The sequence below is a fragment of the Lepidochelys olivacea genome (assembly GCF_965140295.1).
Source record: "Lepidochelys olivacea isolate rLepOli2 genome assembly, chromosome: 7".
Taxonomy (NCBI): Eukaryota; Metazoa; Chordata; order Testudines; family Cheloniidae; genus Lepidochelys; species Lepidochelys olivacea.
This window is the reverse complement of record NC_140417.1, coordinates 92510913-92528924: the sequence shown is the minus strand read 5'-3', so window position 1 is coordinate 92528924 and position 18012 is coordinate 92510913. Positions and strand designations below refer to the sequence as shown.

The following is an 18012-nucleotide window of genomic DNA, read 5'->3' as shown; positions in this document are numbered from 1 at the left end:
ACAATTTTTTTTGTTATTCCCATGGAACAGGAATTCAAGTTTCCAGCCAGCTCTAGCTGTAAATTTTTCAACAACAAGGACTAAAATCTACCCATGGATGCCCACCCATGCCACTGACAAGGAGCTGACACTGGTCCATACTCAAGGAAAGAATCTGACCTAAGAATCCAGACTAAGTTGTGTGGGCAGGATTTTATTTATAAAAGATAGTTTATAAATGGCTGACGCTTTGTTTTTACTCTAACTTCTATCCAGTATCAAATATTCAGCAATTCCATCGGCTGGCACTGATTTCATTTAGTGAAGCACTGCGTTACACAGATGAGACCTCAGTATAGTCATAGTGTAGAAAGGTAAGGAGGGAACACATTTTCAAAGAAAAACCACCCTGTAGTACAAAAGCAGGAAAAGAACCACTCCAGTGAAAAACCTCAGTTGTGTTAATATTAAATACTGAGTTTAGTAGCAGCAAATAATTTAGTTGCAAATTTACCATGTTAACAGGGGGTCTTCGGAAGTAGAATGGCAGCTTTTCTGTTACATTTATGCATATCAGATCCACATCTAGATTTGTGCAAGCGACCTACATCACAAAAACACAAACCGATAAGGCACCTTTAAGTGGGTTACCAGCATTAGACATGCAGACATTTGCTATATCACAGATATGTCAAAGGCATTTCCAGTGTAGTCTATGTTTTAAATCCAAGAGCTGTTCCATGGGGATACCAGCAAGACACTGCAACAGTGCCATGTGGGTGTGTTGGGTTTATTTATTTTTAAAGCACTTAGCCATGTTTAGGACAGCACTTTTTCCATTGAAATAAACAGACAGCTTAGCAGCGGACATCATCGCTTTGCTCTCAGTTGGCTGTCAGGCACCCCCTTAAAGTGGGTTTAGCAAAGTAGCTCTACCAGACACATTGCTAATACAGCAGAGCCTCCTTTCATCAAACAAACTGCAGAGTAATTCCCCCTCCCTCCCCAAAGTTACTTCTCAAATCCCAGAGGGATGATTCTTGTTTGCTTTTAGGAAAAAGGATTTGGCCGAGGACAGCAGCACTTCAGACACTGCTAAGTGGCTGTGGTTTTGGGTGCCCAACTTGGGACCCATTAAAGGAGCCTGATTTTCAGAAAGTGCTCAGTACCACCTTCTTAAGATCTCAAATGGGGTGCCCAAAATCATGACTCACTTTTAAAATCTTGGCTACAGGCTACTAGGGCACATCCCCACAATTTACATTCTCTTTAAAAAGGCAAGAAAAGAGCTAAATGTGGCCAATGAACTGTCTAGAGACAATTAACTCCTCATGAGGGGACCACGTGATTTATATAGTTTCTCCCACAAGACATTAATTGCATACACTGTCTTGTTCACACTATATGTGCATACAACAGTAAAGATGATTATAGGGGACCAGATTTTCTGGTCCATCAAGGCCATTTAAAGGCTGGAAGCCATAAATTAGCTGGAGATGGTCAGTGCAGAATTCTGTGTGTGTGTGTGGGGGGGGGGGGGAAATTCCCCACTGGCAGAAATAGTTTTAGCAGAACCTGAACCAGCCAAAGAGCCCCGCCCCACCCCTTCTCCCCACCACTGTAAGGCAAGTAAGCGTGTTGGGCTTTTCCAGGACAACACAGAGCTCAGCAGTTCCTAATGAGGGAACTGCATGTGGTTCCCTGCAGCATCACTTCTCCACTCTGTCTGAGCACAGCTTGGCTGGAATGGAGAATCTAGCCCACACGTTATCACCAGGTGTGCTGCAAAGCAGAACCCAACTTCCCCCCCATTTTCCGTTTCTCAATGAAGTATAAAGATAGTCTCACAGTTCAAAAGTCACTTTTGTTTTTTTGTTCTAAAATTAGCAGTGTAGGGTCCTCCCTTTGCGCTCTTCACTGAACATCCTGGTAAATTCTTTGGAGGTGCTGAGCCATGTCTCATAAGACCAATAGCAGAGGTGTAGCTCTCCCACATCCCTACCTACTAGTGTTGTGTATCATCATTATTCCAATCCTGCAAGGGGCTTATCAAGGTCCTCCAGGGAAGAGAGATTAGAAACACTAATTTCTAAAATGCTTCAGCAGGCTGTCTTTATACATTATAAAGGAGAAGAGTAAACACTTCTGGTTTTGCTTCCTGGTCCCTTGAAGAAGAGATCTCTGTTAATCAGCTTGTCTCGGGGCACACTCGCCCTGCACTGGATGGGGAAGCATTAACCCTACATTGTGGGGTGAGGAAGCCATGCCTCAACTCTACTGGGCATGCTCCAAATGCACTAGTATAAAAGGGAGAAGCTCAGCTCAGTTGAGCGGACCGCTGGAGAAGGACGCACGCCGTAGGCTCCAGCCAAAGCCCAAGGCTGTGGGAGCTGGAGATGCTGCAACCCAGGCAGACGCCAGGGTACCCAGGGAGGCCTTACAGAGTCTGGAGTCACCGGGGACAGAGCAGATCGGGGAACCTGGAGACAGCGGAGAGGCCCTGGTCGCAGCAGCGGGAACTACGGCAGGAGGCAGCCCAGGGGAATTATATAGTGGCTTGGTTAGTGAACCGGAACCTTGAATCAGCATGTTTTGGTTGGACCCCCCTGCTGACTCAGTGGCACACACTCTTGCCACTACCAGGGCCCTGAGATGGGGCCCGGTGGAGAGGAAGGGCCCTGGGCCCCCAACCCGGGCAGCTACTACCCCACTTTTTTGTGCGTGGCGGCCCCCTTCCCCAACTGAGGCCACTTGGCCTTACTGCCCTGCTAACAGGGGCAAATCTATTGACTTTGGCTGCTCAGCCTTACTGCCCTTCCAACTGGGGATGAATCCATTGACTTTGGCCAGTAGGCCTTACTGCCCTGCTAACAAGGGCGATGCCATTGGTTTTGGCCAGCAAACCTTACTGCCCAGCTGACTGGGGCAAACCTGTTGACTGTGATCACTACGCCCCACTGCCCAGCAAACAGAGACAAAGCTATTGACCTCAGCCACTGGGCCTTACTGCCCTGCTGACAGGGGTGAATCTGTGAACTTTGCCATTAGGCCTTACTGCCCTGCTAATAGGGGTGAGTATATTGGCTTTGGCCACAGAGACATAAACATGGGCTACTTACACCCTGCCCCTACACCCTAAGGGAGAGGGGGGTACATTCACGTGCACACTGGACGGGGTTACCCCAACCCTGTCACACACCCCCACATTGCTGTAATGCAAGCCTCCAAAGCATGGCTGTTTTACACCATGTACAAATGATTCCTAGATATACTCAGGAGGGCTTCAAGGAATATTGACATTCCAAAATTTAGGCCCCATTTACCCTCCCTTTCAAATCAAGTTTGATAAATAATGTTCAAAATCAGCTGCAGTTCTAGCTTAACAGATATCCAACCAGCTGGCTATACTATCAGACACCCATTTAGCTGGAATGCTGTTTAAACTGAGTTTAAGTATGATTCCTTGATCTGAGTATGGACAGAGCCTTAACCTATTTTTATACCCCTTCCTTATCTATAGTGTAATGCTATCAACTGGAAAGACAGGCAACTCATGGAACATCTACAGGAAATTACAATCATCATCTTGGATCCTCTTAAATTTTTTTTTATATTAAAAAGTCATCCCGGCCATTCCTGTTATCAAGACAGTGACAAAAAGCCAAGGGGTTAGTGAATTTAGTGTGCAAATGTTGACAGTGAGCATGAACAACGCCCTCATTGGGCTTTGAATCATCCCCTTCGTGGGACAACAGCAAGGGCACAGAACTGGGGATGGAAAGACACAAACAAGTGAATGAAAACAAAGGATCAGTCCACACTGCAATAAAACACTCGTGGCTCGCCTGTGTCAGCTGACATGGGATTGCAGAGCTCAGGCTATGAGGCTATAAAACTGCAATGCAGACATTCAAGCTCTGGCTGGTGCCTGGCCTTTGGGACCCAGCCTGAATATCTATACTGCAGTTTTATAGCCCCGCAGCCCAAGTCAGCTGACACAGGTCAGCCACCATGTTTTACTGTAGACATACCCAAAAATACAAAACAGAAGTTCCAGCAGACATGTTGTGGGATGACAGAGAACCAGACTCTCTGCACCTGAGTGGATTAGGAAAACATCTATTCCATGTCACGCATTTGCCGCAACTGGAGGGGGAACTGTTTAAATTCAAGAATACCAGCCTGGACTTCCAGTGTTTAGGTGCTGTCACAAGGAACAAAAAAGGAAAAGCAGAACTAGAGAGAAGAAAGAAGCATGTTTAAAGGGAGAATTCCTAAACTGCCAAGAAAGTTGGAACATTTGCTGAGATCCACTCTACTCCAGTAACTGCTCAGTCTTTGGCTCAACCAGACAACTCACACAGGGTCTGGCTGCCCAAACTTTATAAAGAAAAAAATACATGGAGTCCTACCCACTACAGCTCCAATCATGCACCCTCAAATGGAGGGAACAGCCTCATCTGGTGGACACATTGGTGTTGGCAGTAAAATAAATAATCTATCCCTTGAAATTCCCAAAGACAGAAGGGTTTACTTTGGCAAAGTGATATTTTACTGCTGAAGCCAATAAGATTTAAATGTTGAAGCCTGAAGGAGATGCTTCAAACGAAGATCAGGTAGATGCTAGTGAAGTACTACCTACCTATTAACTTATTTAACAATCAACAGGACATTCAGTCTCTAAAGAATAATGTATTGCACAAATTTCTTGTATAGACTGAACATTCCAGTTCCAGTTGTTTTACATTGTTACCAGTGCCTCCTGGAAAGATCTTGAGCCACCTTAGGATCAAATAAATAGAATCACGGGACTGGAAGGGACCTCGATAGGTCATCCAGTCCAATCTCCTACATTGATGCAGGACTAAGGATTATCTAGACCAGTGGTTTTCAAATTGGGGTACACATACCTGTAGGAGTACGCGAACTCTCATCGGGGGTAAGTGAGAAAAATCCTCTAACAATGGACAACGCATTTTATTTAGTAAGACTTGGCAATCTAATCAATGTTTAATCGCCATTCAATTAAAACTGAAGCTGCATTGGTGTACATTTCCTTTCTGCTGTGCGACTCACAATCAGAAGTTTTCAAACTGTGGGGCGAGCCCCCCTAGAGGGACAAGGAGGAATGTTCACGGGGGCAGGGCTTGGGGAGGGAGCTTCACCTCACCTCACGGGGCCACCCAGTCTGTCTGGGTTGGGAGTATGTGGGGGTTTGCAACCAAAAATTATAACTCGGGGGGCAGGGGGGGGAAAGAGGGGTTTCAGCTCAAAAACTTTGAAAACTGCTAATCCCTCCCCCGCAAGCATTCCTTTGCACCCCCTGGGGGGGAGGGCGCAATACAGTTTGAAAACCTTTAGAAGCTGTTGCTAAATGGAAGGCAGAACCCCTCTCCCCACAACACACACACACATCACTTCTGCCAATTTCAGATGGGAGCATGTGATAGACTACATTATTTGGAAAGGGGTATGCAGCCTAAATAGTTTGAAAACCACTGATCTGGACCAGCCCACACAGGTATTTGCCTAACCTGTTCTTAAAAACCTCCAATGATGGATGGAGATTCTACAACCTCCGTAGGTAATTGATTTCAGTGTTTAACTACCCTTAAAGTTCGGAAGTTTTTCCTAACCTATATCTCCCTTGTTGCAGATTTCTTCTGGAGGTCATTTGCATCTTTCAAAACCTAAAAACAGAAAGAGGAAGACACTCCAAGGCACCTTAGAAAACTATTCAGAGAAGAACATTAATTTAAAAGAAAAATCAGTCAAATGGGAGTTTTCTTAAACTACAGTTGTTACAAGTAAGATTTAAGATTACCATGGCTGAAAGATATTACAATGAAAGATTTTTTTTTCTGTTTACTTTGTATAGTCAAATTCTATCTCTGTCAGCTTCCTGTACATATGGGTCTTTCACAAGGCAGAGGAAAACAATTTTTTTTTTTTTAAAGCAGGGAAGTTTGATGGTTAAACTACAAAAATAGGCAGGAGCATTCAAGGGCAGCTGTAGTAACAGAAAACAGTTTTCAGTCATTTTTTAAATAGACTCCATTCCAAGTTGGCAGACTTCTTTTGAAAGTGAATACTGGCATTGCCATCAAGAGAGTCAGTATGCTAGTTGGTAGCACACCATCTCTCACACGAAAGATCAGTTCACTGTCAACCAGATTAGCAAAAGCAGACGGTTACTTGCTACTCATGCTTGCAATTCCACAGTTAGCAGAGAAGCCTAATGAGTTTTCATCAGTGAATCCACCTGACAATGTTATGTGCGCAAAACATTGACAAATGCGAGGTTGTGTCAGACCATCAGCGAGACTGGGGCACTCAAACCAGCTATGCAAATATCGCACATTTTAACACCTTGTGTATGAGACACAGGGAGGTAGTGAATGTCTACTGCCTGACTAGTTAATCCGGAAACCACCCTCCATTTGATAGTGCTTTAGAACCGATATTCTTCTGGCCGTGGTGTTTGTTCAAGATATATTTACATACAGCAAATACAACAGTACAACTTAGTATGCAGTGTAATGCTCAGTAACCACCGGAGTCTGATTGCACATTAAGTGTATTGCCACAGCAACTGTAAAATGCTTAAAAACATGATGGCCAGAAAATGCAGTTGATTAAGAAGCCGAAACTTCTCCTGTCTGACAGAATGACTCTGAAAAGATATGGTACTGTGAGGGAAAAAATTAATTTCTACTACTAATTATTTGTATTACTGTAGTGCCTAGGAGCCCTCATCACGGACCAGGACCTGACCCTGTTAGGTGCTGTACAAACAAACACAATCCCTGCCTCAGGGAGCTTACAATCTAAGTAGAAAGACAAGAGACAACAGATGGATACATGCAGACAGATGGGGCAGAACAAGGAAACAATGAGCACTGTTGGTCAGCATGATAGGCTGTGGTTTCAGGTCACCAGTGGCCTAAACATTGCCAAGTTTTTTGTAGGCTTCACAGCACAGGTGAGTTTTAAGGGGGGATTTTGAGGAGGGTAATCGGGTGGTTTTGCAGATGTGCTCAGGGAGCTCTTCTCAAGCCTGAGGAGAATGAGGGGAAAACAACCCCACGAAAGTGCTTGTCTGAAAGTTAAACAAAAGGGAGATGGAGGCTGGCATTATGAGCCAATCGGAGGCAGCAGAAAACCTCTTGATACTCAGTGAGAGATGATAGGCAGGGTGAATGTCACCTTACTGGATAAAAGCAGAACAAATTTCTTCTGTCAAGTACAAAAACTGAACCACATTAGGTCATATTCAAACACACAAAACTGCCTTCATAAGTTGACAGGAATAACAATACAAATTTTTAAGGGTATAAAATAGCTGTATTTTGAGTGATAACCAATAGGAGAAGCAAGCCTTATTTAACTGCCACTAAAAGGTTCCTGAATATACACTACAGAGAGACTAAACCACTAAAGGTGAATCTTTCTCAGCAGTATGGTTTGGAGCCCTTTCACGGTGATAGTTTGTAGTGTCCAAAACAACTTAAAATATAATAAGATTTCTGTGTAGCAACACATTCAGAGACTGAATCTTCATCATTGTCCTGGGAACAGGGTTAACCTGAAAGTTTATTTTCAACTATCTATTTTGAAAGTATTTTCAACACTAACCTTTGTGATCAAGAAAACTACAAGTTTCCCTTAAATATTTTTCTCCTCTTAAACGTTTTTGCCTGGGTTTACTTCACATCCTGCAGCTTCAGTGCTGCCCTTGACAGCCAGAGGGAAAACTGCACACAAATACTTTATAAGAAAATCCATGGTTTTGCAAGAGCAAAGCTTTCTCCTCCTACATTTGGTAAAAGCCAGTCTCAATGCCAAGGGTGATTTTTTTTTTAAATGGAAACATTTGATTTAGGAAAATACATTCTACATGTGCAGAGACTATAGAAGAAAAGCTGTGTCTTGCCCTACCCTCCTCCACCCGTATTTTTTAAAAAAAAAAAAACGAAATGATTGGCTGCTATTTCCATATGGCTTTTCAGTAACAGATCTCAGACTTTTTTTTTGCGGGAGATAGGTCAGTGAGTCACCCTCAAAACCCCCACTGCTCAAACATTTAAATCCTACATTCCTTCGATCGTCACAAAGCATCATTTCAACAGAGTTCCAAAACAATTCTTACTAAGCCAAAGAGCTAATGAGCTGAGGAAGGTGTTCAAATTTGGGAAGGCAAATTGTTTGAGACAAACTTTCTAAACACTAACAGCTTAACATGGGTAATGGACGCTTTTCTCACACTGCAACTTGGTGTGCTTTTTCTGCCTTGCACTCTATCAAGTTTGAGATGAAATGCAAGCAGAACACTCGTCTAATCCAACCCAAAGCACTGAACATTATTCCAGCATTGACAGTTACGATCACAAATGGATTCTCAGATGCTTCGAGAGAGGATATATATATATATATTTAATACTTACATGAAACAGTTTCTCTGTCTTTGGAAACACTGCTATGATGTCATACAATCTTATATTTGTAGATGTTGATCTCTGACACAAAAAGAAAAAAAAAATCACACTAATTTATGGAAGATGCTAAAGGTATGTACCATGAAAATTGCTAGAACAACTACTAATAGAAGAAGAAGAAACGCTTCTCCAGTTGTGAGTTGTAAAACCAAACCACTCCTATTAAGGCTCTATTAGCAGTCCTATCTGCTGACAGTGTTTCAACATGGCCATTATTTTGGCGCTCATTCTACACAATAAGTAAAGCACTAGCAACCGTTCGCCTTGTCAGCCATACATGTCCTACTTTATCACGTACATTTTCTAAGTCCTCCCCTTGCCCAAGTTATTAGAATACCCAGCAAAACTCTCTGGGGCCTCGTGCGGGGGGGAGGAGGGGGAGACAGTTATGCTGGAGTTCAAGTTTAAACAGAATTGAACGAATGCAATATCGGCTCTATTGTCATATTTTAAAATCTGAACTCAAGTTCTAGAGATGGGGTGATGATTTCATGTTTTAACACTTCTTTCCCCACCTTATCACAGGGCTTGGTAACAGCACTTTACTTGAAGCCTTCAGGCCCAGGAATCAAGGGACTGGGCATGGGAACAGAACTCCGATTTCTCATAGCAGCATTAGTAAACCACCAGTGCAGAGCACATCCCAGTTTTATAAAGTGAAATCTTCAGAGAGTGATGCGATCCCAAGGAGACATTATAGGTCAGCAAATTAGTGTAGTATTTTTTGTGAAATCCATAAAATTTCAAAAATAACATTTTACTATGAAGAGAAAATACAACTTACAAAATAAATAAATTTTAAAATACTTACCAATACATTGCAGTGAGAAGGATCAGAAACTACAAGTGTTAATCTGGTTACAATTTTAATTGGTTTGGATTTTCCCTGTAAGCAAAATAAACCATCAAAGAGACTGTAGAAGAAAGTACAAAGCAAAAATCTAGCTGATAGATTTTCATGCCTAGAGCTATAAATAGAGAATGATGCTTTGTTTGTATTTTTGACTATACCAATTTTCTGATTACTTCTAACTATACTCTTCATAGTTTTTCCTTTCCAATTTTAATGCTTTGCTTCTGTGCTTTTTTGTACATTTCTGCTCTTCAAAGAAATACAAGAAAAGCCACTATTTCTGAAGTCTGTTTTTGCTTTCAACAAACGAACAAAAAGATCAACACAGGAGAGGAACAAGCACATTTTATTGGGTTACCACTACTGTTCTCTAATCAAACAATAAGGGCACTACAAATGCAGTTTTAGAATTAAAGTCCATTTTTATATATAATTGTAACGGTTTGACTGTATTCCCAAATCCTATGACAGTAAATCTGGTAAACTGCCAAGCCCTTAAAAATCAAGCCCTTAAATTTCACAATACTGTAGTCACTCAACTATAAGCAGTTTCAAAGTTCATGCTAAGTGCAATTTTTGCCTTATGTCGTATAAAATGGATAGCAAAGAACAGAATAAAGCTTTTTTAAACATGAATAAATAATCCTGCTCTTGCTGTGGGTTTATTTTAGTAGTCGGACAATGACTTTCTAAATTCACAACATAAACAAGAATTATACGCATAAAAACACCAACATGAAAATATATTTTTTAGAGTGACTATAATTAGGGTTAAGATTAGGGCTGTCAAGAGATTAAAAAAATTAATCGCTATTAATTGTGCTGTTAAACAATAACAGAATACCATTTATTTAAATATTTTGGATATTTTTCTACATTTTCGAATATATTGATTTCAATTACAACACAGCATATGAAGGGTACAGTGCTCCCTTTCTATTTATTTTTGATTACAAATATTTGCACTGTCAAAAACAAAAGAAATAGTATTTTTCAATTCACCTAAGTACTGTAGTGCCATCTCTTTATCTTGAAAGTTGACCTTATAAATGCAGAATTATGTATAAAAAAACCTGCATTCAAAAATAAATCCATGTAATACTTTAGAGTCTACAAATCCACTCAGTCCTACTTCTTGTTCTGCCAAATTGCTAAGACAAACAAATTTGTTTACATTTGCAGAAAATAATGCTGCCCACTTCTTGTTCACAATGTCACCTGAAAGTGAGAACAGCCGTTTGCATGGCACTGTTGTAGCTGGCGTGGCAAGATATTCACACGCCAGATGCGCTAAAGATTCATGTGCCTCTTCATGCTTCGGCCGTCATTCCAGAGGACATGCTTCTGTGCTGATGATGCTCGTTAAAAAAATGTGTTAATTAAATTTGTGACTGAGCTCCTTGAGGGAGAATTGTATGTCTCCTGCTCTATTTTACCCGCGTTCTGCCATACATTTCATGTTCTAGCAGTCTCAGATGATGACTCAGCACATGTTATTTGTTTTAAGAACACTTTCACTGCAAATTTGACAAAATGCAAAGAAGGTACCAATGTGAAATTTCTAAAGATAGCTACAGCACTCGACCCAAGATTTAAGAATCTGAAGTGCCTTCCAAAATCTGAGCGGGACGAGGTGTGGAGCATGCTTTCAGAAGTCTTAAAAGAGCAACACTCTGATGCGGAAAGTACAGAACCCAAACTACCAAAAAAGAAAATCAATTTTCTGCTGGTGGCATCTGACTCAGATAATGAAAACGAACATGCGTCGGTCCACACTGCTTTGGATCATTGTTGAGCAGAACCAGTCATCAGCACGGACACATATCCTCTGGAATGGTGACTGAAACATCAAGGGATATATGAATTTTTAGCGTATCTAGCATGTAACTATTTTGACACGCCAGCTACAACAGTGCCATGCAAACGCGTGTTCTCACTTTCAGGTGACACTGTAATTATGAAGTGGGCAGCATTATCTCCCATAAATGTAAACACTTGTTTCTCTTAGCGATTGGCTGAACATAAAGTAGGACTGAGTGGACTTGTAGGCTCTAAAATTTTATTTGGTTTTGATTTTGAGTGCAGTTATGTAACAAAAAACCCTACATTTGCAAGTTGCACTTTCATGATAAAGAGATTCCACTACAGTACTTGTATGAGGTGAATTGAAAAATAATATTTCTTTTGTTTATCATTTTTACAGTGCAATTATTTGTAATAAAAAATAATATAAACTGAGCTCTGTGTTGTATTTAAATCAATATATTTGAAAATGTAGAAAAACATCCAAAAATATTTAATAAATTTCGTTTGGTATTTTATTGTTTAACCGTGCGAGTTAATCGCGATTAATTTTTTTGAGTTAATTGCGATTAATCGACAGCCCTAGTTAAGATTTTGTCACGGTTATTTTTAGTAGAAGTCACGGGCAGGTCATGGGCAATAAACAAAAATTCATGGGAGCCCTGACCTGTCCATGACTTTTACTAAAGATAACAGGGTGAGAGAGGGCTGAGGGAAGGAATGACACCTGGATCCCCCTGGGGGGGACTGACAGCCACAGTCACAGCCCCACCAGAGGGGCACAGTCCTGGCTCCAGACACTGCCAAAGCTGTGAGGCGGGCGCACACATCAGCAGGGTCGGCCCCAGACGAAGCCATGAGGGATGGGGGGGAGCAGTCCTGGTGCAAGGGGAAGAGAGGGACGCGCACAGCCCTAGCCCTAGCCCCAGCCGAAGCTGCAGGGGGAAAGGAGGGTTGAGCACAGCCCTGACTCCGCCCTGACTGCCTGAAGTCATGGAGGTCCGGTAAAGTCACAGAATCTGTGACTTCCCTGACCTCTGTGACTAAATCGTATCCTTAACTATCATGTGCAGGTGGAATTTAAACTCTGACATACCTGTACAATAGGCAAAGATGGAAACAGTTCTGAAAGAGATATTGGTTTGACAATCTCCTGAAACAAAAAACAAACAAAAACACCATGCTTACAATGTATTAAACATGAGGGACAAAAAATTTAGGCCCAAACAGCACAGCTTCTAGATAGAGGGGGTTATAAAATGGTAGTTTAGTCATGTACTGAAGGACCCTGTAATTCCCTAACCTTGCTTCCTTCTTAGATCACTCACCTAGATGTATGCATAGTTATGAAGTTATTACTAAGTACAAATAAAGAAAACAAGAATAAATATTGAAACAGAGCCCTACCTGTTTCTTTTCTTTGAAATCAATGACATGGTTAATTGCAACAGTTGAATATCCCACTAGAAAAGGTAAACATATGGTAAGTTTTTTTTGTCCTATTTACTATTTAATAGAAATTAATCAGAACAGAGAGATTTAAGATTAGCAATTAAACTCCACACATCATTTACAAATCTGAAAGGTTTCTTTGTGTAATAATTTGAGATTTCTGAAAACAGAAAATCAGTAGGAAACATGATGCCTTAACATTAAAAACATTTTTTTTCCTTTAAATACATGAAGAATTATGGTCCCTGTCCTGCAAACAATTATGCAAAATACTGAATTGTAAGAACACAAGTAATCCCATAAAGTGTTTGGACTACTTGCTCCTTAATGTTAGAGCAAGCCACAATTGCTTATAGGACCAGTGCCTGAAGGTATGTCTCTACACAGAAAACCGTCCCCCCTCCACTAAAACACCCTGCTGCAGAGTGTCTCGGGATACGTCTACACTACAGTTAGACACCTACAGCTCGCCCGTGCCAGATGACTTGGGCCATGTGTACACTTACATAGCTGTGCCGCTATAAAATTGCCACGTAGGCGTGTTATACTGACAAGAGAGAGCTCTCCCATCAACATCATAAAACCAGGTCAATGAGTGGTCGTACCTATGTCAGCTGGAGAGCGTCTCCTGCCAACATAGTGCTGTGGACACGAGTGCTTATGCTGGCAAAATTGATGTCACTCAGGTGGGTATTTTTTTTCACACCTCTAGGCGACAGCAGTTTTGCTGACATAAGTGCTAGTGTGGACATGACCTTGGACTTGTGGGGCTCAGGCTAAGAGGCTGTTTAATTGCAGTGTAGACATTTGGGCTCAGGCTTCCTGAGCTCTGGGACCCTCCCACCTCACAGGGCCCTAAGATCCAGCCTGAGCCTGAATGTCTACACCACCACAATTGAAGAGCCCCTTAGCGTTAGTCTGAGTCAGCTGGCACAGGCCAGCCACAAATTTTTAATTGTGTGGCGTAGACATACAATCAGAGCCCAAGGCAACTGACTCAGGCTCCTGCTGCAGAGCTAAAAAATAGCAGTGTAAACATTCAGGCTCTGGGTGCCGGGCTCTGAAACCCAGTGAGACCCTCTCCTTCGCTGTGGCTCCAGCCTGAGCTCGGAAAGCTACATAACAACAAGTCCCAACTCCCAGGGTGGATAGTATAACAGTGACGTTTTACTGGCAATAGTGCACATCTGCCAGGATAGAAAGGGAACACGTATGTTGGCTTATTCATTGGACCTATCATAATAGTTAGCCATGTTATCTTTCCAGCCTCAACATACAGGAGAAGTTAAAAATGTATTGCATGAGGTGATGCAAACAGAGGGACTTAAAACTGGCCACTAAAACTTATTTTGTTAAGAATACCCCACGATGCACAGTTTGTTTGCTAAACACAGCATTACCAACGGTGCTAGGACAAACACAAAAAGACACACAAACTGTAGCATGAGGTTGGCTTCCAAATTAGAAGATTTAAACCCCCCAAAAATCACATTTAATTTTGGCCTAGGGATCTATTTGAAAGGAAAACTAGAAAATCACGTTCTCTGAGTCTGGAGCAGGTGCCTGCAGTGCAGAGAGCAGAGGAACTGCATAGTTTCAAACGAGCACCCCAGGCTCGGGAACCAAGCTGAGTTGGCAGGACGATTCCGCACCCATTTCCCGAGGCAGTCTATGCCAGGGGTTCTCAAACGAGGGGTCGGGACCCCTCAGGGGGTTGTGACGTTATTACGGGGGGGAGTCACTAGCTGTCAGCCTCTACCCTAAACCCCGCTTTGCATCCGGCATTTATAATGGGGTTAAATATATAAAAACGTGTTTTTTAATTTACCGGGGGGGGGTCGCACTCAGGGGCTTGCTATGTGAACAGGGTCACCAGTACACAAGTTTGAGAACGACTGGTCCATGCGCTGAAGCGCCCCGCACTGCAATGAGGCTGGCGCTACCAGCACAAAGGCCACGGCTCACCACCAACAAGGGGGAAGAGGGGGAACAACAGGGCTCCCCGCACCCCGGCTCCACCCCGCAGGGCGGGGCCAACAGCTCCGTGCCTAGGGAAGGGGGCATCCCTCGCACGCACGCTGCCGCGGGGGAGCGCCCAGCGGCTCGGCTCTCGCAGCGGGAGTCGGAACCGCCCCCGTGGGTTGAGAGGTGCTTGGCGCTCCCCACCCCGAGCCCCGCACCGCCCAGGCCCTGCCAGGCTGGGAGAGCTGCGCGGGGCCCCGCCCAGCGCCCTGGGAAAGGCAAGGCGGCCGCTACTCACGGTGCGCGGCGGCCTCCAGCAAACTCTGCAGCGACTTCCTCTCCGGCGCGCCCGGGACGTTCAGATCCGCAAAAGCAGCAGCCATGCTGCAACCACGTGGCGCCGGCAGCACTGCGCGCTGCAGCACTGCGCGTGCGCCTCAGGCCCCGGCTCCGCCCACGGCATGCTGGGAGTTGTAGTTTGGTGGCGGCACGCTGCTAGCTTCCCGCGCGGTGGTGCTACTGTGGGGGTGCGTCCGCCCCCCTCCCCCGCCCCAGCAGCGCGTGACGAGTCACACCGACACTGAGCGCAAGGGCCCGCGCACATCGCGCGCACTGTCCACGGCGGCCGCCACCAGCGCCCCCAGACTCTCCCGGCTGCACCCAGGGCAGGTTCCCCTCAGTGCAAAGGCCGGGTCCGCTCCCCCAGAGCGCCGCACTGTCAGCGAGCCCTGCTCGGCGCGCATGTCGTGCGCACGGTGCTTACCACCCTGGGGGCAGCCAGCCTCGGCCAGCGGCTTCGGCCTCCCGGCACGGCCCCCGCCAGCAGAGCAACAGGGAGAACCTGCGGCAAAATGCCTCAAGTGGAGGCAGCGCCCGCCGCTCTGCTGCAGGCACCAGGCACCAGCCTGCGGAGGCCAGGGGCAGCTTTCTGTGGGCAAGGGACACAGCACCTACGTTGATGCTGCTTCCCGCCCCTACCTGTGGATTCCTTCCCTTGTCCATCCCTGGCTTCGGGATGCTGAACCCCCGGTGCCTCATCTGCAGAGGCACATTTCAAAGAAGCTCAGACGGGTGAATGTCAGAGTTTCTGAACCCCTCAAGCCCCCTCCATGGATGTCTCCCCAGGGCGGGATAACCTGGCTCTTAGCTACACTGTAGTTCGGTATATACGTATTTTGTGGAGGTGGAATCCTTTACCGAAACAAAGTTGAAACAAGACGTGGTGGGGGGCTCCTTGTTTGCTGGAGAGAACAGCATTGCAGCCACTAGATGGAGCAGTTATATTAAACAATTATTACCCATGAAATTATTGGAGGCTCCAATGGAGCATTGACAATGACAAGAAAAGGGGAAAATGGGTTTTTAAGACTCCTCATTTTCTGATCGATTACATTTAAAATATAATCGATGTTGTTTATAAATAACTATATATTTGGCTTACATACACTACTAATGCATTTTAATCACTGTTAGTGAACCCCCCAAACTAGCATTCAAACTCTGAGGGAAAATATCAGAAAAGTTCTAGTGGTTGAACATTTAAAGAAAATAAACGGTGCCTAGATGGTCATGTAGGTACCTAGATTAATAGGCAACTAGTTAACTACACATTTTCAACACAACAGAGTCAGGGTTCTACTTAGTTTAAGTTTTGGGTGAAATAATTATTTTATTCATACCAGTTAATGCATCTCCACTTATAACTGCCTAGATACATTGCTCTTTCCAATACCAGTGCTTCAGTTCTTTTATTACTTAATCTTATTGGCTCCTTGCTGGGTTATCCTAAATGTATCTGTTGCAATTATTATCCATTCAGTACAAGCTACGGCTGTTGTAACTATGCGCTCTACAATCGATTATACAAACAATGGGAGAGATTCCATGCTTGCTCCTGGTTTAATCACAGGTAGCTACCTTAGAGTGAGCCAGTATTTCTTCTTCTCAGAGTCTTTAAGGACTGCTATGGTGAAAATATGCATTTTACAGCAGGAATGGAAAACATCAATACTGGGACTCTTTTTTACTTCCTTTATGAGAAAATGCCAGAGCCTAGGGGTGGCTTTATTTTCTTCTACCACAGACTTATATCTGGACTTGAGATGGATGGAAGAAAGCCCTTTTGGTTTATGGGTGTCAAGAGTCAGTTATCAGTCCAGCATGACCCAAAAGCTGCAGTTTCTTAACTGCTAGGGGAAAATGATGGTCTCAGTCAACGAGAAGGTGATAGTGATCTCCAGCCCTTGAAGAATTCCTTCTCTCAACTAGCACCTCTTAGGTCTTTCCGTGGTTCAGGTTGAGCCAACTATTCTTTTTCCAGGTGCTAATCTCCTTGATACACTGGAATAAATAGCACTGTTTGCACTGGATGAAAAATAAACTGTGTTATATGTCATTTGAAATATTTCTTGCACTACAGCCTGTGTCAGTTTTACAATGTCCTGTAATGGAAATACACAGGTGTTAAATAGAAGCAGCAATAACAGAAGGAATTCATGCATCACAACTGTTGGAGAGGGGAAGCTGCTGCCCATTATGACTCTAAAAGGAATAAGAATAGTCAGGTTAGTGCACTTTCAACACACAGCTCATGGCAGCTAGTGTCAGACTCTTTTGCCATAGCTTTGAGTTTAACCTGTCTGGCAGAGTATTTCTTATTAAGTACTCCTATCTCAGTAATTCACAAATCATAGAATATCAGGGTTGGAAGGGACCTCAGGAGGTCATCTAGTCCAACCCCCTGCTCAAAGCAGGACCAATCCCCAACTAAATCATCCCAGCCAGGGCTTTGTCAAGCCTGACCTTAAAAACCTCAAGGAAGGAGATTCCACCACCTCCCTATGTATCACATTCCAGTGCTTCACCACCCTCCTAGTGAAAAAGTTTTTCCTAATATCCAACCTAAACCTCCCCCACTGCAACTTGAGACCATTACTCCTTGTTCTGTCATCAGCTACCACTGAGAACAGTCTAGATCCATCCTCTTTGGAACCCCCTTTCAGGTAGTTGAAAGCAGCTATCAAGTCCCCCCTCATTTTTCTCTTCTGCAGACTAAACAATCCCAGTTCCCTCAGCCTCTCCTCCTCATAAGTCATGTGTTCCAGTCCCATAATAATTTTTGTTGCCCTCCACTGGACGTTTTCCAATTTTTCCACATCCTTCTTGTAGTGTGGGCCCAAAACTGGACACAGTACTCCAGATGAGGCCTCACCAATCTCAAATAGAGGGGAACGATCACGTCCCTCGATCTGCTGGCAATGCCCCTACTTATAAATCCCCAAATGCCATTGGCCTTCTTGGCAACAATGGCACACTGTTCACTCATATCCAGCTTCTCATCCACTGTAACCCCTAGGTCCTTTTCTGCAGAACTGCAGCATAGCCATTCAGTCCCTAGTCTGTAGCGGTGCATGGGATTCTTCCATCCTAAGGGCAGGACTCTGCACTTGTCTTTATTGAACCTCATCA

General features: G+C 43.9%; 1 protein-coding gene across 2 annotated transcripts in view; it reads right to left on the bottom strand.

The window, feature by feature from the left end:
- The window catches only part of RPP30 (ribonuclease P/MRP subunit p30), a 30732-nt gene extending 15772 nt beyond the window's left edge, over positions 1–14960 (bottom strand). For both annotated transcript variants that reach the window (XM_084634661.1, XM_084634660.1), the window contains exons 1-6: positions 14843–14960; positions 12538–12593; positions 12227–12283; positions 9286–9360; positions 8424–8495; positions 494–583 (exon numbers count right to left, since the gene is read on the bottom strand). In XM_084634661.1, coding sequence (XP_084490787.1) covers positions 494–583; positions 8424–8495; positions 9286–9360; positions 12227–12283; positions 12538–12593; positions 14843–14927 — 435 coding nt within the window. In that variant the 5' untranslated portion in view covers positions 14928–14960. The remainder of the gene's footprint in view (positions 1–493; positions 584–8423; positions 8496–9285; positions 9361–12226; positions 12284–12537; positions 12594–14842) is intronic.
- Positions 14961–18012: the final 3052 nt, after the last annotated feature.